Genomic DNA, 19172 nt, shown 5'->3' with positions numbered 1-19172 from the left:
AGGAGGGTAATTATGACAGTTGCTCTTGTAATTTGTCCTTTTGCTTTTCCTTTCTAGGTACCAACTGCTGTATTTTTGATAAGAGACCTTAGTTAGATGTTTTCCAAATTGGTGTTCTAAATTATTTTGCATTAAGTCCAACATGCTGATGCTAATTAGTGGTTAGATTAGATATTCACCTTGACTGACGTTGTACTATGCTGAACTGGGTTTATATGATGTTCTATGCATTCTGATCTATGTATCTCCTATACTAGTGTCTTAATGGTTGTGATCTTTACACTGTCAAAATCTTATCATAATTGCCATATCGTGACTATGCTTTTTTGTTTTTGGTTTGAGATTAATTCATTTGCTATTAGATTGTAATCAATAGGGAATAAAATTCACAAAACTTCAATAAAGGTGTGGTTATTCATGACTGAAAGGTCATGGTTGCGCCGACAGTTTTAACCAATGTCTAAACTGAAATATATTGTGGTGATATATGTTGATGATATTATTGATATATTGCTTGACATATTGATCAGTTACCTCGTTTTACGGTGTCTCACCACTGGGTCAAAAGATTCATCGGCCTAAAACGAGTCCTAATGTAGATAAATTAACATAGAAGGATGCGTTAACAGGAGCATCTAGTTTGCCATCTTACTCGGCCCCTCTAAGTGCTCTTAGACTGGCGTATATGCATCGGGAATTGAATAAATTACAGCTGTCTAAGCAAGGCAAGTTAGTTATTTGGTACACCCGAGTCTGTGTGCTCTTTTTGTAGTGTGCGTATAAGGCTACATCCATAAGCCCATCTCACCTCACCAACCATTCACCTGAAAGCCTCACCTCAACAACCATTAGCTTGAAAGCCCATAGACCCACTAATTATCACACCTAATATTACTATAATAAATCACAAAGTAACTGGAGTAAATGCATGCATTTTTTCCTAAGACCACATGACTTATTGCAATAACAAAAAACAACCACTCGATTAACCATCAGCCTTGGGTTCCAACTAGCCGGGTTCTCGCCTTAAGCTCTTCAACGCCTTCCTACGAGTATTACGCGATAATATAGAAATACAACGGAAGTCTTTTACCACCCTTATTATCGCACCTATCATCGTCACTATATGGGATAGGCCTGCTTTAGTCGTTTTATTCAAAGCAAGTAGGGCTTGTTTCACAATCTGAACTGAAACTTTGCGCGCTACTGTTGAGTTGCCTCTCGCTTCCTTTGGACCTTGACATCGCCAGCATGAGCGACCATCAGCAGCAAGAGGGGAGCTCAGAGTCCTGCCACCTCCAGAACGGGTAAACGCTCTTGCGAATCTCGCCAGCAATGACTGCTACGGCATGGTGCCACTACCCCGAAGAATCTCATTTTATTTTAGCTTGACCTCTGGCGTAAGCAGTGGTTGAGGATGCTTTTAAAGTCTTGTGTGCGCGACTGTCAGCTGCCCATGTGTTTTTGCTTCCGACTTTCTCTGAAAAAAAAATGCCGATCTATGTTGTGTCCAGTGAACGCTCAGTCGCTTATTCTCCACACCCTAGATTAGATTAACACTGGCGCGTGGCATTGTTTGTTTTCGTTGTGAAGAGTTCAGCTTTTTATTTTAGGTACCCTGGAGTATCTCATCCAGGACGGGTGCATTCTAAGCATTCTTGGATTTGTAGTACTGATCTTAATAAAGGGTTAAACGAGACTACAAATCCCGGAATGTAAACAAAACAACTGGGCTGTAGTAGCTTTACTCGTGAATGATGATAGGAAACCTGAGGGCTCTGCATCATCATCGTTTCCTGTGGTTTGTAACATTGTGTATGAGTGAAATGCTGCAAACTACAGCATTGGAAAATTCCGAACATATATAATATCCAGGAACCAAAAGAAGAAAGATTTGTCACTTATACAAAATTACTCATAAGCAACGTAGTAATAATAAAATCACAGACATTGTCATCACTTGGAAGGGAGTGCCGGTATGCCATAATTAATCTCCGCCAGTAGTGCAGCAAGCCCCATGCCAGGACATTGTTATGTGTTCGCGGGGCAGCTGCACAAAGCCTAATAAGTGATAGTGTAAAACCTTTTGCATATTGTGGAGGTCTACTGAGTCTCCCCATTCCAAGGACAGAGCTGTCTATCAAGTTATGAAGACCATAACATTCAAACCTTAGGAAGGTGAGCAATCCTTGCAGTTACACAAATTGTGATACAGGTTTAGGCTTTGTCAATGAGACCTGCCACAATTTTATAGAATACCGATTCTTAGAGGCTTGTTCGGGGAGCCCATGATTGGTTAGAAAATTAATTGTTAGCTGATTTCCAAAGTATATATACGTAAAAAGCAAAACTGAACATTTGAAATGCTTTGTAAATGTGAAATAATTTGGAAGTGGATGTTAAAATTTAAGATGGTATCTTTAGCTTGAACATAATCCTGTACTAATGATCGGCAGCCTCAAATAAATCCGTGGTACACGTCAAAAAAGAACTTTCATTAAGAGGAAAAACAACATGCTAGAGACTAGCATATGGATTCATCTGTACAAGTAAAACCAAATATTCAAAGGCTTCAACCTTCCCATGAAAATGTTAAATCCAGTTTTTGTATTTCCCCGATTCACAATACATTTTATTTTAATTCAGATTATTAGTTATATATTGATAGCGCGCCTTGTACCTAGTAAGTAAACTTACAAGAGAACGCATATAGGTCGATTAATCTTTTGGATCGCATAGGGCATCCTAGTCAAGTATAGCGAGTAAAGAAAACTTCATTTAATCAAGCCAATCAATTTAAAATGCCATGAACTAATCAGAAAAAACACCATCACTCATGTGGAAGTTAGTTCTGTTTTATTCCCTATTAGTTACAATTTTAATCCGGAAAAAACTTTTATTCAATAATGATCACGATTACCAATCTTTATTAGCTACATAAGTAATGAATTCTCTGCACCTTATTAATATGCAATCAACATTAAACAAAGCATAGTAATTAATGAGCAATCGAATAATTCAGCAATATAAGACAGTCAGTCTAAGTCTCCCTAAGTCGCCCTTGTCAGCCTGCCTATCCTCAAATTAGCATCAGCATGTGGGGCTTCATGCAAAAACAATTTAGTCAAAATCATTAATTTGGAAAAAATCTATCTAGAAGAGGAAAACATTCTAAAACAGCGCAGTTGGTACCTAGAAAGAAAAGGCATTCATTAGTCAGTCAGGTGATAGATAGCTATCCAAGATAAATCAGCAACAAGTCAGTCTTCGTCTCCAGGTCATCAGTCATCAGCAAGGCTCAGGCTCACAGAAAGCAAGCCCAAGTTTCAGCACTTCGGATAGCGTTTTCTGACATCATCACTTTCGCCTCTTGATTCTCCGCCCTCCGTTCTGTTTTTTTCCAGTCATGTCATGACTTTTTATTAGGGTCTCTCAGTCCGTCCCACAATTTGCCCATTGGTCAACCTTATCAGGGGTTACGATTCTAACCTATAATTTTTGTTTACCACTTGTCTACGTTATTTTGAGAGTCAAGTTCCATTAACATGATTGGTCCTCTTGTTGATGAGCACATCATCCGGCTCTTCAGGTAACTGAATTGTTTTTCCTAGCTCTTAGTCTGTAGCTCCATTGTTCGAGTCCTGGGAAAGTACATTTAGCCTACTCTACACATAATTGTATTAATTTGTTCTGATCGTCTTTTGTCCGCTGGTGAGTTTGCAGATTTTACTAGCAATGTTTCATGGTGAACTCTGTACAGTTCAAGGTCTCCTTCTCCAGTTCCAGTCCGCGGCGGCTCATCGCTTCTCTATGTTTAAGCAAGCAAGGCCCAGTGCTGACTAGGCCTCTGGCTAAACTGAAAGCATATGGCATTACAAAACATAGATTATAACATTATAATATATCAATACAATATTTTTAAACACTTCACAATATTTAGTACTGTTAACACAGATGGTGACCACTCCCCGTGGGCACATTTTGCACAATACACGTTATTTTCAATTACTGTTAATCAAATATCAAATTTTCTTATTAGTCAATATATGCAACTCATTAGCATATTCCCTTATTAACATATCTGCTGCTACAATATCAGCACTTTTCATAGCTGATTTTATTTTTACAGGACAGTTGTTGCTATGTTATGTATATTTTCCCAAAGGCTACTTTGCGCCTAGGGCATTTTAATTATCCCTTATACTTTGGGAGTTGCCTGGTTAGAGTAGTTGAGCTCTCTTTGCATCAGGTCTACTCTTTCTATACCTAAAGTAGTACAGATAATATGCATATATCTTAACACCCATGCATTTAAGTTGAAACATAAGAAACAGTGCCTCACTGTTCTTTTAATCCTAGACACCCAACATTTGGGTGGTTGTTGATGAGTTTATTCCTCTAAAGATAGGGTTGACAAAGTTTGATTCTTAATGTGGGCATGGTATACAGTGGCATGAAATAAAATCCAAAGTGTCTACAGCAGATGGCGGGGAATTCGTACATTAGGGCTAATGGGTATTAATCAGCAATACAGTCCTGTTGCTCTGTAACAAAACCGCCTTGTTTCCACGCGAGGACACTGACCAGAAGCAATCGTATAGAAATGGTAACTAGAAAGCAGGGTACAAATAATGTTAAACATGTTTCACAGCTTTGTTATACATGTTAAGGACCACAGTTTGAGTGAACTAACAATACTCTGTCCATGCCTGTGGTATCACTATTGGTTAAGATCTACCTTTCCCAATACATTTCTTGCATAACGGTTGAGTGAGTGAGTGCGTGAGTTGAGTGACTGCTATATTATCACCAAGAAACATCTGCCACTGCTTTTTCAGTTATGTTGTCAAGAAGACGTGTGTGCTTTGAATTGTTTCATTAGGAAACGCAAACCCTTTTTATTTTGTTTTTGTGGAACTTCATTTGGAAACAATTGATCTAAAGAACCTAACGGCTCCTGGTGTTGACATTACTGGTAATGTCACAGGATTTTCAACTGCCCATATCTCTCTGGTGCTGAATGCACCTGAAGGTACTTTCTGGTGCCTCTAACCTGAAGAAAACTGAATGGGGTTTGCAGCAAGGTCAGTTGCACTTCTTTCCTATAACCTCTTCCCTGCTTTATGTTGCACTAGTATTGGCATCCTGTTCTTGAATCTTGAGGAGACCTTCTTTATCCACGTGCTCAAGAGTGGAAATTTACACGGGTGCCACGTTTTATTAAAGCAAAACTATTTTGGTTTAGTAGTTCACTTCAGGAGGCTTTAGGTTTGACCTTTAACTACTGGATGGATTTTTAGACCTGTAGTAGGCGGTTGGTAGTTGGCCAGTCTGTTAAACAGTGAATTGTGTATTTGTTTTTTTAGTTCCTGTATAGTGTTTTTCCCAAAGTGCAGCAACGCAATATGTACTGAACTTGCATGAGAACAAATGAGACCAGGGGAAGACAGAGTGCATACATAGACTAGTGATACATGGAGGACGCTAAGTCAAGTAGATAATTTCTCATACATTATTGAAAGACGGTCAGTTTTGAAGGTCTCATGGAGACAGTAGGGTCACTCCAAAATTTGGGGACTAGCAAAATACAGATTCTGAAATTGTAGGCAGCACAATGAAGATGATAGTTAACCAAGACACCTTCACAAGCGAAACTTACATTTTTAGTAGGTTGATACAATGAATTGATGCAATGAAATGAGAGAGCAAGACCCCTAAAGCAGTTGGAAACAATGCACAAGTAATGAAATTGAAAGCAACAAGATATGGGTATCTAACAGAAATATCTTATCAGAATGCTTGAGAGGAACTAGAACAAGTACAGTTGATAGAGTGAAGTAGAAGCCACACATGGGGAATAAGGACTGGGTAGAGTGAACAACAGTAACTCAAGTGAGAAAGAATAAGAAGTTTGATTGCAACAAGAGAAGAAAAGCTTTGATTTTCTTGATGTTATAGAGTTGAAAGTGACATATCTGTGAAACCAGAGAATGTTTTATGAAAGTTAATCTATTATTCAAAAAGTATAATAAGATTATGTGCAGAGTTGGTAAGGGCAGCTGAAGGCAGAATGGAGATTGAAGGAGGAAAAGGAATGGCATTAGTAGCATAAAAAAGCAATCCTGTTTTAAGTGAAGAAAATTACTCTGTCCAAGTTCTGATAGCTGAAAGACAAGCAGAACGATGAGCTTGGATGTAGAAGTAGGAACTTAGAAATAAACCAGAGCATAATCTTTAAAAAAAAGAAGAAGAAAAGTGCATGCAAACCAAAGAAAAAAATATTAGAAGAAAACTAAATATTTTAAAGAAACCAAGCAGAGAACTTTGAGGCGCAGGGACTCTATATTGTAAGGAAGCAGCGGGTGAGATAAAAGAAACTTTCCAGCACATCAAAAAAGGATGACACAGTTGATCAGAACATTAGTTTACATTATGATCTGACGTATATTTGTATCCTTGTTTGTGCATGTGCAGTATGCTGCAAACTAATGTAATGCAAGTACAGAAATACATTTAACAGTTGTAGACTGGGATTGAGTACTATGAGTTATTGAGTGTATTAGGTTGCATAGTGAATGGAACTATGCAATGTTGTTAGGATGAAGAGTAAGGTTACTGTTACATTACAACAAATAATTGCATTTAAAATCCTCAGTTACATACCATTCTCTAATTTGGTGAAAGTGTCTGATGGATGGAGTCTTGTGAAATGGGCAGAACCTCATAGTATGTGAGTTTACATTTCTTTGACCTTTGGTGGTGGTTACTGGCCACTGTGCTATTGTGGGACATTGTTAAGCACTTTTGTCTCCAGAGGGCATGGCACAATCTGTGGGTGAAAGTCTTTGTTGTGCTCTTAAGCATGCCCTCTCGCGACTCAGCCTGTTTGTGTAAGGCCGGAAAAGGGGAGGGGTGTGAAATTTAATAAAATATCTACTTGTCAATAGGACAAGTTGCTTCACAAATCTACTTACCCTGTAAAAAAAAAAATCCAGTTTTCCCTTTGATGACATGTAGTGCAGCAATATATTATGGCAGCAATCTCTTTATATAAGAGTTCTTATAATAGCCTCTGTGATTAAGCCAGGGCTCATACTATAGTAGGGTTTAAATTCTAGCAATTCCTGCATTTTGCCACCTTTCCACAGATTTACATCCTGGGGCTGGGTGTGACGTTAAGCAATAGTTTCAGGGCTGGAATGCACTGTGGAATCTGTGCAAACCTGTTAACTTGCATGCTTTAAGTGTTTTCACCAGCTCTTCTCTATTTTTTCCCCTACTGAGAAAGGTTGGACATTTATTCCTGACAAGGGCAGAAATAAAACTTTTTCCCTGGGTGGGAAAGCGAACTTGTAAGTGCGCAACAGATTTGCGCATGAGCAAATCTACACATTCATGTTTGCTCTTGCAAAAATGCAATTCACAAATATTTTTTAGGAGTAAGATTTGCTGGCCTACTTCTGTAAACTATTGAGAATTAATGAAAGCTGCAAATCTGCACTAATGAAAGGGCATATACCATGGGTGCACTTTTGTGACTTTGTTTAAGAATTGGGCCCCTAATTAGGTCTTAAGGTAACAACATAGACCTTTTGGTTTTATAAAAATTCTCTCTCTCGCCAGAAACTGGCTTCACCATGAGTGACAGCATTCTGCTATTCTTCCTTTAAAAAAAAAAAAAAAAAAAAAAAGTTAAACTTTTTTATTTTGTAAAACACACCAGGCATCCCACATGAGATACGTATTCATATTTAGTAAGGTAGTGCATGTTATGCAGCCGTGGTTATCACGCCCCACATTATGTTGGTTCAAGCCCCTTTGCTGGCCAGAGGTCCATACAATGTAGTAATAGTACTTTCAGTCACCTCCCCCTGTGTGCTTGTGACTGTCCATGCAGAGTCCTTGGCTGGGCTGGGCAGGGCTCTAGGGTAATGCCTCTAAAATCATTCCACCCCTGCCAGATTTTCGCACTTTTTTTGGGCAACAGCATGCTTAGAAGATTGGTCCCTCTAGGACCATACAGTGAGCCATACATTAAGTCCATTTATTAGTGGTGGGGCCGATGTGGATTTTCACGCCTGGGCAATGTCTCTTTTGGCGGTTGCTAACCCTAACCACAACAAAGCTTTGTGTAATCTATTGCCCTCAATGCCCTCCGTGACATGCAATAATATCAGTTTGGGTTTTTTGGTGACTGGCCACCCCAGCACCTCCCATAGCATATGTAAAATATAGGAACAATAAGCAGCGAGGGTGGGACACTGCCAAAAAGTATGGAGCAGGTCACCCTCAGGATTATCACATGGCAGGCGGCGTCCCAAGTGGATCGGGTCCATTTTGTGGAGTCTTGTTCGTGTGTTGTGTATTCTGTGCAGCAGTTTGAACTGTGCCAATCGAAATTGCAAGGCGATTTGCTTTCTCGCGCAGGTCCACTAGCGCTTCAAACCAATTCTAGTAGTCCAGTGGCCCCAAGTCTGCCTTCCATGCCTCCTGCACCCTGGCTGTACAATCCGGAGCATTTCGAATTAGCATGTGCTATATGTTCGACAGTTTATGCTCTTTTATGTTAGTCAGGAGCAGCTTAGAGGGGAATACTCTGGTATCTCCTCATCAGGGGGGCAGATAAGGCTGGAGAGCGTGCTGCAGCTGGAGATAGCGGAAAAATTAGGAGCGAGTGAGATCATGCTCTGTTTGAAGGTCTGCAAAGAATTTCAGAAGCTTTTCTTGTAGAACATCTTGATATTCCAATGATGTCACAGCTGAAAACCCTCCCGGGGCTGCGGCCTCGGGGAGCCAAACCCCCTGCCAGAGCAGGGTCTCCAATGTAAACGTGGAGGCCTATCCCATAGCCCCCAGTGCGTCTGTCCTCGCCTTTAACACTGTTCCAGTGGCCGAGTGCAACCTATTCAGGACAACCCCCATATAACAGATGAGGCAGATTAGTGCAACCTATGACACATCCCTTTGAGGCATAGGCCGGGTAATCAAATCTGGCAAACCAACAGTCATTCACGATGAGGAAGTGAGCCGCCCGAGAATATAGGAGCATGTCTGGCACGGCAAGACCCGCGGTGAACAAGGGTTGGCAACACAAACCCAGGGAGACCCGCTACCCCCCACCCCACTCCTGCCCCCAGAGCAAGGACTGCAACAGGGCATCAACTTTTTTGAAAAAGGATCGTTCGATCAGAAAAGGGAAGTTTTGGAGCTGATATAGGGGTTTTGAGAGGGCCGCCATCTTAAAGACGGCACAACGACCCAGCAAGGGGAGTGACAAGGAGGATCAGAATTTCATGCCCTACGCAAGCTTCTGGACAGCACAGTCCAGATTACGTTCATGCACATTGACCATGTCCAGTGCGATGAAGACTCCCAGGTATTTAAAACCTTTCTGCAGTATTTGTAACCGGGGGCCCAGCCAGTGCGCCAACCTGGGACAGAAGTTTGTTGGGTAGATAGTCGACTTGGTCTTGTTTAAAAGCAAGCTGGAATAAGTCCTGAATGTCTGCGATATCTGGGGAGCTCTTGACCTCGTCTCCTCCGTATTGTCCAAAAACATCAGGGCACCATCTGTGTAAAGGGAGGTCCTGTCAGCCACTCCCTTGGTCCACTGAAAGCCCTGGAACAAAGCATCTACACCAAGGCCGAAAATGGCTCAGTGGTGAGAGCAAACAGGAGTGGGGATTAGGAGCAGCCTGGGTTTCCCACCTACCAGTAAAACAGGTGAAGACAGTCCCTCCAATCTGCACTTGCTCCTTCAGGTGGGTATGCAATAGGCTGACACAGCGAGTTAAGCGCTGGCCAAACCCATATCGTTGGAGTAGGGCAAACAGGTTGTCTCAGCTAACCATGTCACACACTTTTTGGAAGTCGACCATCAGAGTTCCTGGTGGCTGGGCTGGTGACTGCTCAGCTCCAGGGAGTTATACCCCCTCTGTATGTTGTGCCTAGTAGCTCTATAAGGCACAAAGCCAAATTGGTCAGGGTGGACCAAGTGATAAATCACTTTCGCCAGCCTGTCTGCTAATAGCTTTGCCCATACCTTCATCCACTTATTCAGTACAGAGATCGCTTTATACTCTGGTTTTGGTATGATGACTCTCTGCCATCTGTAAGTCTAGGGGACGTTCACCACGCTCTAAAACCTCATTGAACATCTTAAGCATCAAGGGGCCAGAGGTGAGCCAGATCAAGTGCCAAAATGTGTCAGGGAATCCATTGGGCCCGGCGCTTTACCAGATGGAGCTGGCCCAAAGCCTCCCTCAGCTCCTCCTTGGTTATTTCTGCCTCTGCAGAGTTTTGCATCTCTGGTGACAGATGGGGTATTGGCACATTGGCGACGAACTGCACGAAATCTTCGTCGGGCCTTCCGACTCGGCCTCATAAAGTTTGTCATAGTATATTGCAAACTCATTCGCAGTCTCTCCACTGCCTGTGACATGGGTGCCTTTGTCCCGTTCTAGGGATGCCACTGGGGATCCGGGCTGACGTGGTGTTGGAGCCAATCTAGAGTTTTGCTTGTTTTATCACCCCATTGATTGATATGGCTCTGAGTAGCCATCCTTGCCTCTCTGACTTCTTGCGTGAGTTCTTGTTTAAGGACAAGTGCATGAATGGAGTCTTGAAGGAGCTCAGTATTCTGCTCTTTTACAAGGAGTATTTTGGCACACTAAGTATTCTTGTTCAATGTGAGTCAATGCAGCAATGTGTGGTTTTTGAGACCAAACAATATTATCGCTTTTTGCCAATGTTTGTTATAAGGGTGAGGGCCTGGCAGCTTCCACAATAAAGATTTTTACAAAAACCATGTAAAAACAAGAGGCACATTGACAAACCCAAAAGGCTTAACAACAATGTCAGACCTATTGGCTTTGCCAATGATTGTTCATGTTCACGTTTCCCAAACTGGTTCCACTGATTTTCTATTATGAATATTTTTTGTGAATGCTAGCATACATCAACACATTTTAGTAGATGATGCTTCAAAGAAATGGTACCTAAATTTCACAGTTATTTAGTAAAATGTTTTTAATAGTTGCATTCTTTTATAATGAAAATTAAATTTCAAAGCAAAGACTCATCAATCTTGCTTTCAAGCTTCTGCAAACATTTGCATCTAATCAGAAAGCATTCTGGGAACATTATACGCAGCCTCATATTGTTAAACTTTGCAAACGTGTACACATTTTAATACAGGAAACACTGTCGGAAGTGTAGTCCCAGCTTACAACATTTACTTACATCTCGCACCCTAATAATAAAGGCTTTGCATTAATGAGCCATAAATACAAGTTCAAACCGCATTCACATATGGACACAAATACTACCTTAACTGCGGACAACACCATTCCCTGATCTATAGTGTGGTACTGTAAACTGGCAACCAAAGGGTTTGTGCTGCAGAGTGTTGGGCCTACCTGTCCCATGGACAAAATAAACATGAAAACCTGTGGTCCTTGACCTCAAACAATATGCCCTAGGAGTCAGGCTATCGGAATTTCATAAGCCCTGAAGGGGCCTTGCAGCTTTATTACCTATTAAATGCTACTCTGCACATGTGTCTGGCCAGAAGGTGTAACGTGCGTACTCATTGTGAGCTGTGCCAGATTCTGCCTTCAGTGTTTTGGCATGTATGGTCCTTAATAGGGGAAAACAACCAACACGTGTAGCGAAAAGGTATGAAAAATAATTGCTGTTGTCAAATTTAGTTATGAAGAAGAACGTCTAGTGCTGGAGCCATTTGTAACTTTACAATTTGATCTGGTGTGAAAGCATTGCTTGGAATATCATGTAATCCAAATGAAATTGTTGAAATGCTGTGACTTTTGGTGAGCTGTATGAAACACACTGCTAACTGAAGCGACTCTCAACACTTTGGAAAAATAGTGGTATAAATCTGTCCACAAGTGGTATTCGTTTTTACACTGCCCACCAATAGCACCAGACTTCACAAGTGACTGAGAAAGCAGTTTCGATTTTCTATCAGTTAACTCTTGCAGCGCATCATACATTGTGGCCATAGTGCTCATACTTGTCAAATGTTGCCTACAGATCAAAGAGAATAGAATTTCGTGAGAGATTAGTGTGGGAGAAACAAGCGAAGCACTTCACAACAAAAATCAAACAGGCTATGACCTGATTAATAAAAGAGACCTAGTTTAGGAAAAAAATGCTGGTAGACCCATTCTAAAACCTTAGGAATGCCAGCAGTGATAGTTGCAGGACTAAACAAGGAGAACAGTGGTATGTTTAAATGTAGGAAAGTTAACCAGTATATACATTATTTATACTGTTGCGTAGAACGCAATGAATGACAGAAGAAATTTGGGGTGCTGGCGATGGTCAGTAAAATGGGCAACTGAATTGCCATGAATAAGAAAAGTCAGACAGACTTGCTCTCAGACGGGGACTCGGAGAGGGGTGGAAGCCAGCCAAAACACTTTGAATGGGCTAAGGAGAAGCAAACATTAAGGTAAATGTAAAGTAGAGTTTCAGCTTTTGATGTGAAATAGTTGGCAATCTCTGCAAACTCTCCTGAATACTCCCTACCCAGATACCCGACATGCTTTTACCTGATTAAAGACTAAAGACAAACGTAAGTGGCAAGTAGCAACAGATATACGAAGTTGTTCTTCTGCATAGTGCGTTGACAAACCATTGCATGTAAGCCAGACCAGCAGGCGCAAAGAGTGAGTTTTTCTAATGCCTTTAAGGCTTATTGACGGTATTGCAGATCGACTTGAAAGCTCATGTAACCCACAGTTGCAAGTTTGTGAGAGCAGGACTGATATTGGAAGAGAAAAGAGTATCCGGAATCATGTTTATGGAAAAGCAAGTTAGTTTGGTAACTTAAGGTCAGTTGATTAGAGTATCCTCGATGAGTAAGGAAAGATGAGGGGAATGTAAATGGTAATGTTTTGATGGATCATAAATCTTTTTAAGAGCAAGATGAAGAAGATTAATGTCAAGCATGCAATTGAAAATCTCCAAGGCACTTTAAGATCGATTACCAAAATGACAAGAAACTGATTAGTCTCTGGGGACCTGTGAGATGATACTGGTCCGTAATTTCTTTAAGAAGATTAGTTGGTTCAGCTCTGATTGCAGCTATTATAAGTGATCATCATGTAGACCAAGGCCTAGAAATATTGTAGACTTTTTTATGTAGGGTTGGATCTTTTTAATGTCTCAAGTCTCACATTTATTTAGAACGGGGTGTGATGCATGTGATGGGTATTTAGTTTGAGTTTTTATGTGTTTTCTTGGTTTTTACAGGCCTGGATCCCAACAGCTATGTAAAAAACGTGAAGATTATTTGGAATGGCCTGAATATTTTATGGCAGTTGCATTCTTATCAGCACAGAGAAGCAAGGATCCAAATTCTCAGGTAAGGGGATTATAAATTGAAGTTAATCTCCACAGTTGCATGTTTTGTCAGCTCAGGTAAATTTGTATCTCACCGGACTAAATAATACAACAAATAAAGCATAGTGTTATGCGCCATATTGACATGGCTATTTAATAATATAGTGCACTGGGATGGTGTATTGCTTGCCTCTCCTCCCGATACCATAGTCCGGGCCCCTTGTAGTAGAAATTGGTAATCCGGGCCGATTTTATTTATTTGTTTTTTTTTGGTCGACATTTGTAAAAATGGCGGATGTTTTGCAGTGATGAGATTTTATTTTTATGAATCATGAGACCTATATACTTCATTTTGTGTCAAAACATAGGTTTTGGGAGTCAAATAGTCTTATAGAGACAGAAAATAACTCCTCAGAGCAACCCTTCTGACATTTTCTAGTATGAAGGCTCTATAATGATGTCCTTGAGCCATAATATTGGTAATTTATTTTAATATTGTTTTTTATTTGAGGTTTTCCATTGATTCGTAAACAGGAGCAAAGCAGGTGGTAGCACAGATTTTTTACCTCCTGACAGAGTGTTGCTAACTACAAAATCTGAGGGTCCTTCAACAAAGACACATGTGTCATATGCCAAACTAATCCCTAAAAAGCGATTATCAACTGCAGCTGGACAAAAGAGAGTTTGAAATGCTGCAGAAATACTGCAAGACGAATTTCACAAAAGATTGAAAGTGATGGTTGAAGAGGATCAAATATTTTATCATTGTAACAACAAGTGTTACAAGTCGCATACAATGGAAAAATGTCTGGAAAAAATGTGTTAAAAAATATCAGTAACCAGTGAATCGCAACAAGAATCCGAGTCTTCTTTGAAATCAATAATCAAACTCAATACCCATCCGCTTAGAAGATCAGTGGCCCCCCCTCGTCCACATCCAACAACTGATCAGAAAGCGGAGGATCTTCAATGTGCTATCTGTGGTTTAGCCAGAACATGGGCCAAAGGGATTGAGGAAAGAATAAAGGACAGAGTATGGGAGTCTCAAAGGGCAAACATGTTTTTATCTGCAGGTAGTGTCTTGCAAGATTAAGTTTTCAGCCGAGTAGCTGATCTAAACAGCAACTTGAATGTATTTGCAGCAGATTTGTATGTCCACCCAAACTGCATGAGTGCATAAATGAGAAAATATGAATGTACAATGAGATCCCAGCAGTAATGTAACCTCCAGCCTTTAGTTAAGTTTGCACTCTTTGAAAAGGAAATGAAGTTTTAAAGCCACTATTGAGTTCTGGCTGTGGGTTCACACTCAGTGAGATCAGAGAAATATTGGTCAACATTGATGAAACTGTATTGATCCATAATAATGAAATTAAGATTTTTCTGGTGAGAACGTACAATGACAGAATTCGTTTTTGTCACTAACAAAAAACAATGAGCCACTTGTGGTGTTCTCAAAGGATTTGACTCCTGAAGTTCTTGTTGCTAAAATAGGATCTCAGGATGCAGTAAAATCAGCAGGAATCATTTTAAGAAACATCCTGAAAGATTTTGATTTTGAACTTGGTGAAAAATTTTGCAATGCTCCAGAGCTCCGCAAATCATGGGAGTCAACAAAAACGCCTGATGTTGTCTTAACATTTTTTTTTACATCATTGTTTAATATCAGCATAGCAGAACTGCTACAAGCTAAAGTTCTTGAGTTCTGAACAGAAGCCAACAACATTGATTATGTCTTTGAAGAAATAAGCGAAGAAGTGGAAGAGAATTCTCATGAACCGACAGGCTTATGCTGTGCAAATGTACTGTCTTTTCCAAATCCTATTTTATGAATTGCATCACGGCTTATAGAAAACGCAGCTTCACATGATGACTGCCCACGCAATCTACGACAAGTGCAAAAGTAAAGAGCTAATCACTTCCATGAATAGGATTGGTGTATCAATAAGTTATAACGACATAGTATGGAGCAGGAACTTGTTAGCCGCTCATGCTGTAAAATCTTGTGAATCCGACAGTGCCCCCCTTCCAAGCCACTTTACCAGGAAAGGATTTACAATTGCTACTCTTAATAATTTTGATCAACGCTCTTCTTTGTCTGGAACATCCAGCACACATGCTACTGCCAAGGTGCTTTTTCAAAACTGTACTATTGAAGTAGCTGCTGTAAAACCAGTTGTGTCAGCTGTAGGCATAAACAAATGAAGCTGCAAACATATAACCCAACTACCTTCCAATGTGTGGAAAAATCACTGCTATCCATCAACATGTCCCATTCTACCAGAAAGTTTCAAAGTGGCTGAGGACATGGATCTTCTGCTATTTGATGCTGCGGTCCAAAAAGCTGTTTTAACTGAATTTATCATATCACTTATTCGATGCGGACTGAAGGAAGAAGAAAAGGCAGTTCCCCTTTGGGCCGGAATCCATGCTCTGATCTCCCAGAATACTTCCTCACTGATGAAGATTTGCGTTGCGGTGTGCAGGAAGTTATCTCAGTGGGTGTGGCATAGACAATGCACTTATTGAGGCTGAAATCTTTGGAAGTAAAACTGTCCAGTCAGGATTGAGCGGAACTCATTATGTTCGTTCATAACAAGGTATGCTCATCATATCTGGGGCCATAGAAGCATTGCTTTGGAAGGCTTACTGGAACAAGGATGACAAATTAGGCTTTGCATATCTTATCTCAGATGTGAAAAAGCCACAGGGTGCACTTCATTCAAAAGACATAATGCAAAGCCAGGGAATGTTCAGTGCCCTCAGTTCAAAATCAGAAAACCAAGTTTGTAGAATTTGTCAAAGAATGTGAAGAAAAGTCAGAACTTTGCAAGTACTGGGCAAAGGTTTTACACAATAGCTCTAGTGAAAAGCTTGGTACAGGTTGATCGGGAAAGTGATTGGGCGCTATACCTGAAGACTTTGGAGTCCCTGATTACTATGTTTGACTAATTTGATTGCCTAAACTACTTGAGATATGGGTCCTGGTATTTGGAAAGAGTGAAGAAGCTAGAGGTGGAAAAACTATACCTCTACAGAAAATTCATCCAAAGACATTTTGTGGAGAAAGACAGAGAAGGAAGGTTCCATTTTGTGGCTCCAATAATGAAACTAGAACAAACGATTCAGAGATCACCTGTGCAACTACATAATTTCGTGACCAAACAATATGTGGATAACAATATAAAGACACATCTAGATGCTTGGAACATGGATCGAAACTATACGCAGAACTGAAGCAGGAGAGATTTGTATTGAAAGAGAAAAAGCTACTTGACATAATCACTAAAGCTAAACGTTCACGTTTTAATTGCCATAGTAAGAGTTTCATCCTACCAGCCACCAATAAACAGGTTACAAAAAACTACTACCACAAGCACATAGATGGCTGTAGCTAAAACCTATGAAGTTTCTAGAAGGATTGCTGAGACAGAAGAAGAATGTGACTTTAAAGACATAGAAAAATACCGTGTGTGTGTGTGTGTAAAACAAGTTCTGACTGTCGCACATTGGACTACCTTTGGTAGGTACAGTGAGTTCAAAAGATCAGTCCCTCTAAGTGACCTTCCACCGACGTCCTATTCTATGCATGGACACAATAAAAGAGCATTCTACTTGATCAGAAGATGTGTGAATGGTTTTGATCATGCATATGTAGAAAAAGATCTGTGTGAATTTGGTTGGGAAGGTATTGATGGGCGCTCAAACCTACGAAACGTGTAAAGCCACTACCCACAGAATGTACTTGCAAAACCTGGGCTACAAAAAATGTTCAGCAAAAACAATTACAAGAGGAACCCAGAATGATCACGGGAACCTGGGTACGGTTATATAGAAGCACACATTAACATGAAGCTCACTTTGAAATTTGTTTTTTCTATTACGGCAACAAAACGTGCCACTGAGTTAATCATCTGAAATTTTGAATATAGATAGTAGATAGTACATAATAAGTATCCTTTTTTGGTCCACTATAAACATTACCCTAATATGTATAACAACACATCCTTTTATTGTTGCTGAAAACCATTATCATGGCATAAAATGTTTGTTCTACAACCACAATAAAAAAGCAGAATGATGAAAGAAATGCACCCCAAGTGACAAAGACACCACATAAAAAAACAGTCAAGGAATTGCTGGTATTTTTCTTTTCTCTCGTGTATCTCATAAAGACAGTCTCTAACAAAGGTTAAACACGTTTATCCATGCAATAGTTTTTCTTCATTCAAATCATAACTGAAGAGGTCTGTCTTTTAGACTTTTGATGTTTCAACCCTAAAGAAGGCAGTGGAGGCTGTTAAATATTCCCTCCTCAAGGCACTCGTAATCCAAGCATAAAGTAGCATCACTAGTATATAAACGTGTGACAGGCAGGTGTGGATGCAGTACCCTAAGCAACACTTTATGTTATGTCCAGCCCTCGTGTTCAGGCTCTGATTTATTTGAAATCCAAGTGAGTGTGCTCTGGAACTTTCTGGGCTGTTCTTTATTTACTATTTTTAAAATAAGTGTGAGCCCGGATTATGTGGTTGGCTGAAATATACGTACAATTACAACAGACTCATCAAAGCATTTACCACCAAGCAGCGCATTAAGCATGTTGCCTCTGCTAGCGCGCCTTGTCCTTAGTAAGTAAACTTACAAGGGGACGCGTATAGGTCGATGAATCTTTTGGATCGCATAAGGCATCCTAGCTGAGTGGTAACCAGTGGAACATCTTTAAACATCATAACCAACTTGTAACACCATAAAACCTGGTCTAATAAGAAAATACCATCACTCTCAAAAGGGTTAATCGTTTTTATTCCTATTTGTTACAATTCTAATCAAAAACATTTATTTCGACTTTATTGTTAATCAAACTTTATTAGCATCATGTGCAACAATTTCACCAAGATTCATTAGTAACCAATAATAATACATCAAATCTAGTTCAACAAATCAAACATTTAATAATTCAGCAATGCAAGTCAGTCAGTCTGTAGTCACCATAAGTCGCCCTTGTCAGCCTACCTATCTCAAATTAGCATCAGCATGTGGATCTTCATGCGAAAACAATTTAGTCAAAAAATCATTAATTTGGAAAAAATCTAAATAAGAGAGAAAAACATTTTAAAACACTGCAGTTGGTACCTAGAAGAAAAAGTACACATTAGTCAGTCAACATTTTTTAGCTACCTATCCAAGATAGATCAGCAACAAGTCAGTCTTCGTCCCCAGGTCATCAGTCATCAGCAAGTATCAGGCCCACAAAGAGGAAGCCCAATTATCAGCACTTCGGACAGCGTCTCCCGACGTCATCAACTTTCGCCTCTCCGCTCTGAATTCCCTTCTTGTGTCATGACTTTTTATTAGGGTATCTCAGTCCATCCCACAAATTGCTAATTGGTCAACCTTATCTGGGGTCATGATTCTAACCTATAGTTTTTGTTTACCACTTGTTTGCGTCGGTTCAGGCATCAACTTCCATTAATATGATTGATTCTTCTGTTGATGAGAACATCATCCGGCCCTTCAGGTAACTCGATTGTTTCCCAACCTCTCTTAGTCAGTGGTTCCATTGTTTGAGTCCTGGGAAAGTACATTTAGCCAACTCTACACATAATTGTATCAATTTGTTCTGATCGTCTCCTGTCCACTGGTACATTGCAGAAAATTCTAGCAGAGCTCTTCTGAACTCTGTACAGTTCAAGGTCCTTTTCTCAAGTTCCAGTCCTCGGCAGCTCATCACTTCTCCACGTTTAAGCAAGCAAGGCCCAGCGCCGACCAGGCCTCTAGTTCGGCTAAGTTAAGGATAAGAAGCA

The 19172-nt window shown here is 40.2% G+C and overlaps 1 protein-coding gene across 1 annotated transcript in view; it reads left to right on the top strand.

Annotated features, from left to right (window-relative positions):
- The first annotated feature begins 1154 nt into the window (after positions 1–1154).
- DCTD (dCMP deaminase) overlaps positions 1155–19172 on the top strand; it is a 168556-nt gene continuing 150538 nt past the window's right edge. The window contains exons 1-2 of the mRNA XM_069199245.1: positions 1155–1307; positions 13276–13387. Of these exons, the coding sequence (XP_069055346.1) occupies positions 1252–1307; positions 13276–13387 (168 nt within the window). The 5' untranslated portion in view covers positions 1155–1251. The remainder of the gene's footprint in view (positions 1308–13275; positions 13388–19172) is intronic.

Source organism: Pleurodeles waltl, chromosome 1_2 (assembly GCF_031143425.1).
Source record: "Pleurodeles waltl isolate 20211129_DDA chromosome 1_2, aPleWal1.hap1.20221129, whole genome shotgun sequence".
NCBI classification, from domain to species: domain Eukaryota; kingdom Metazoa; phylum Chordata; class Amphibia; order Caudata; family Salamandridae; genus Pleurodeles; species Pleurodeles waltl.
This window is presented reverse-complemented; position numbering and strand designations above follow the sequence as displayed.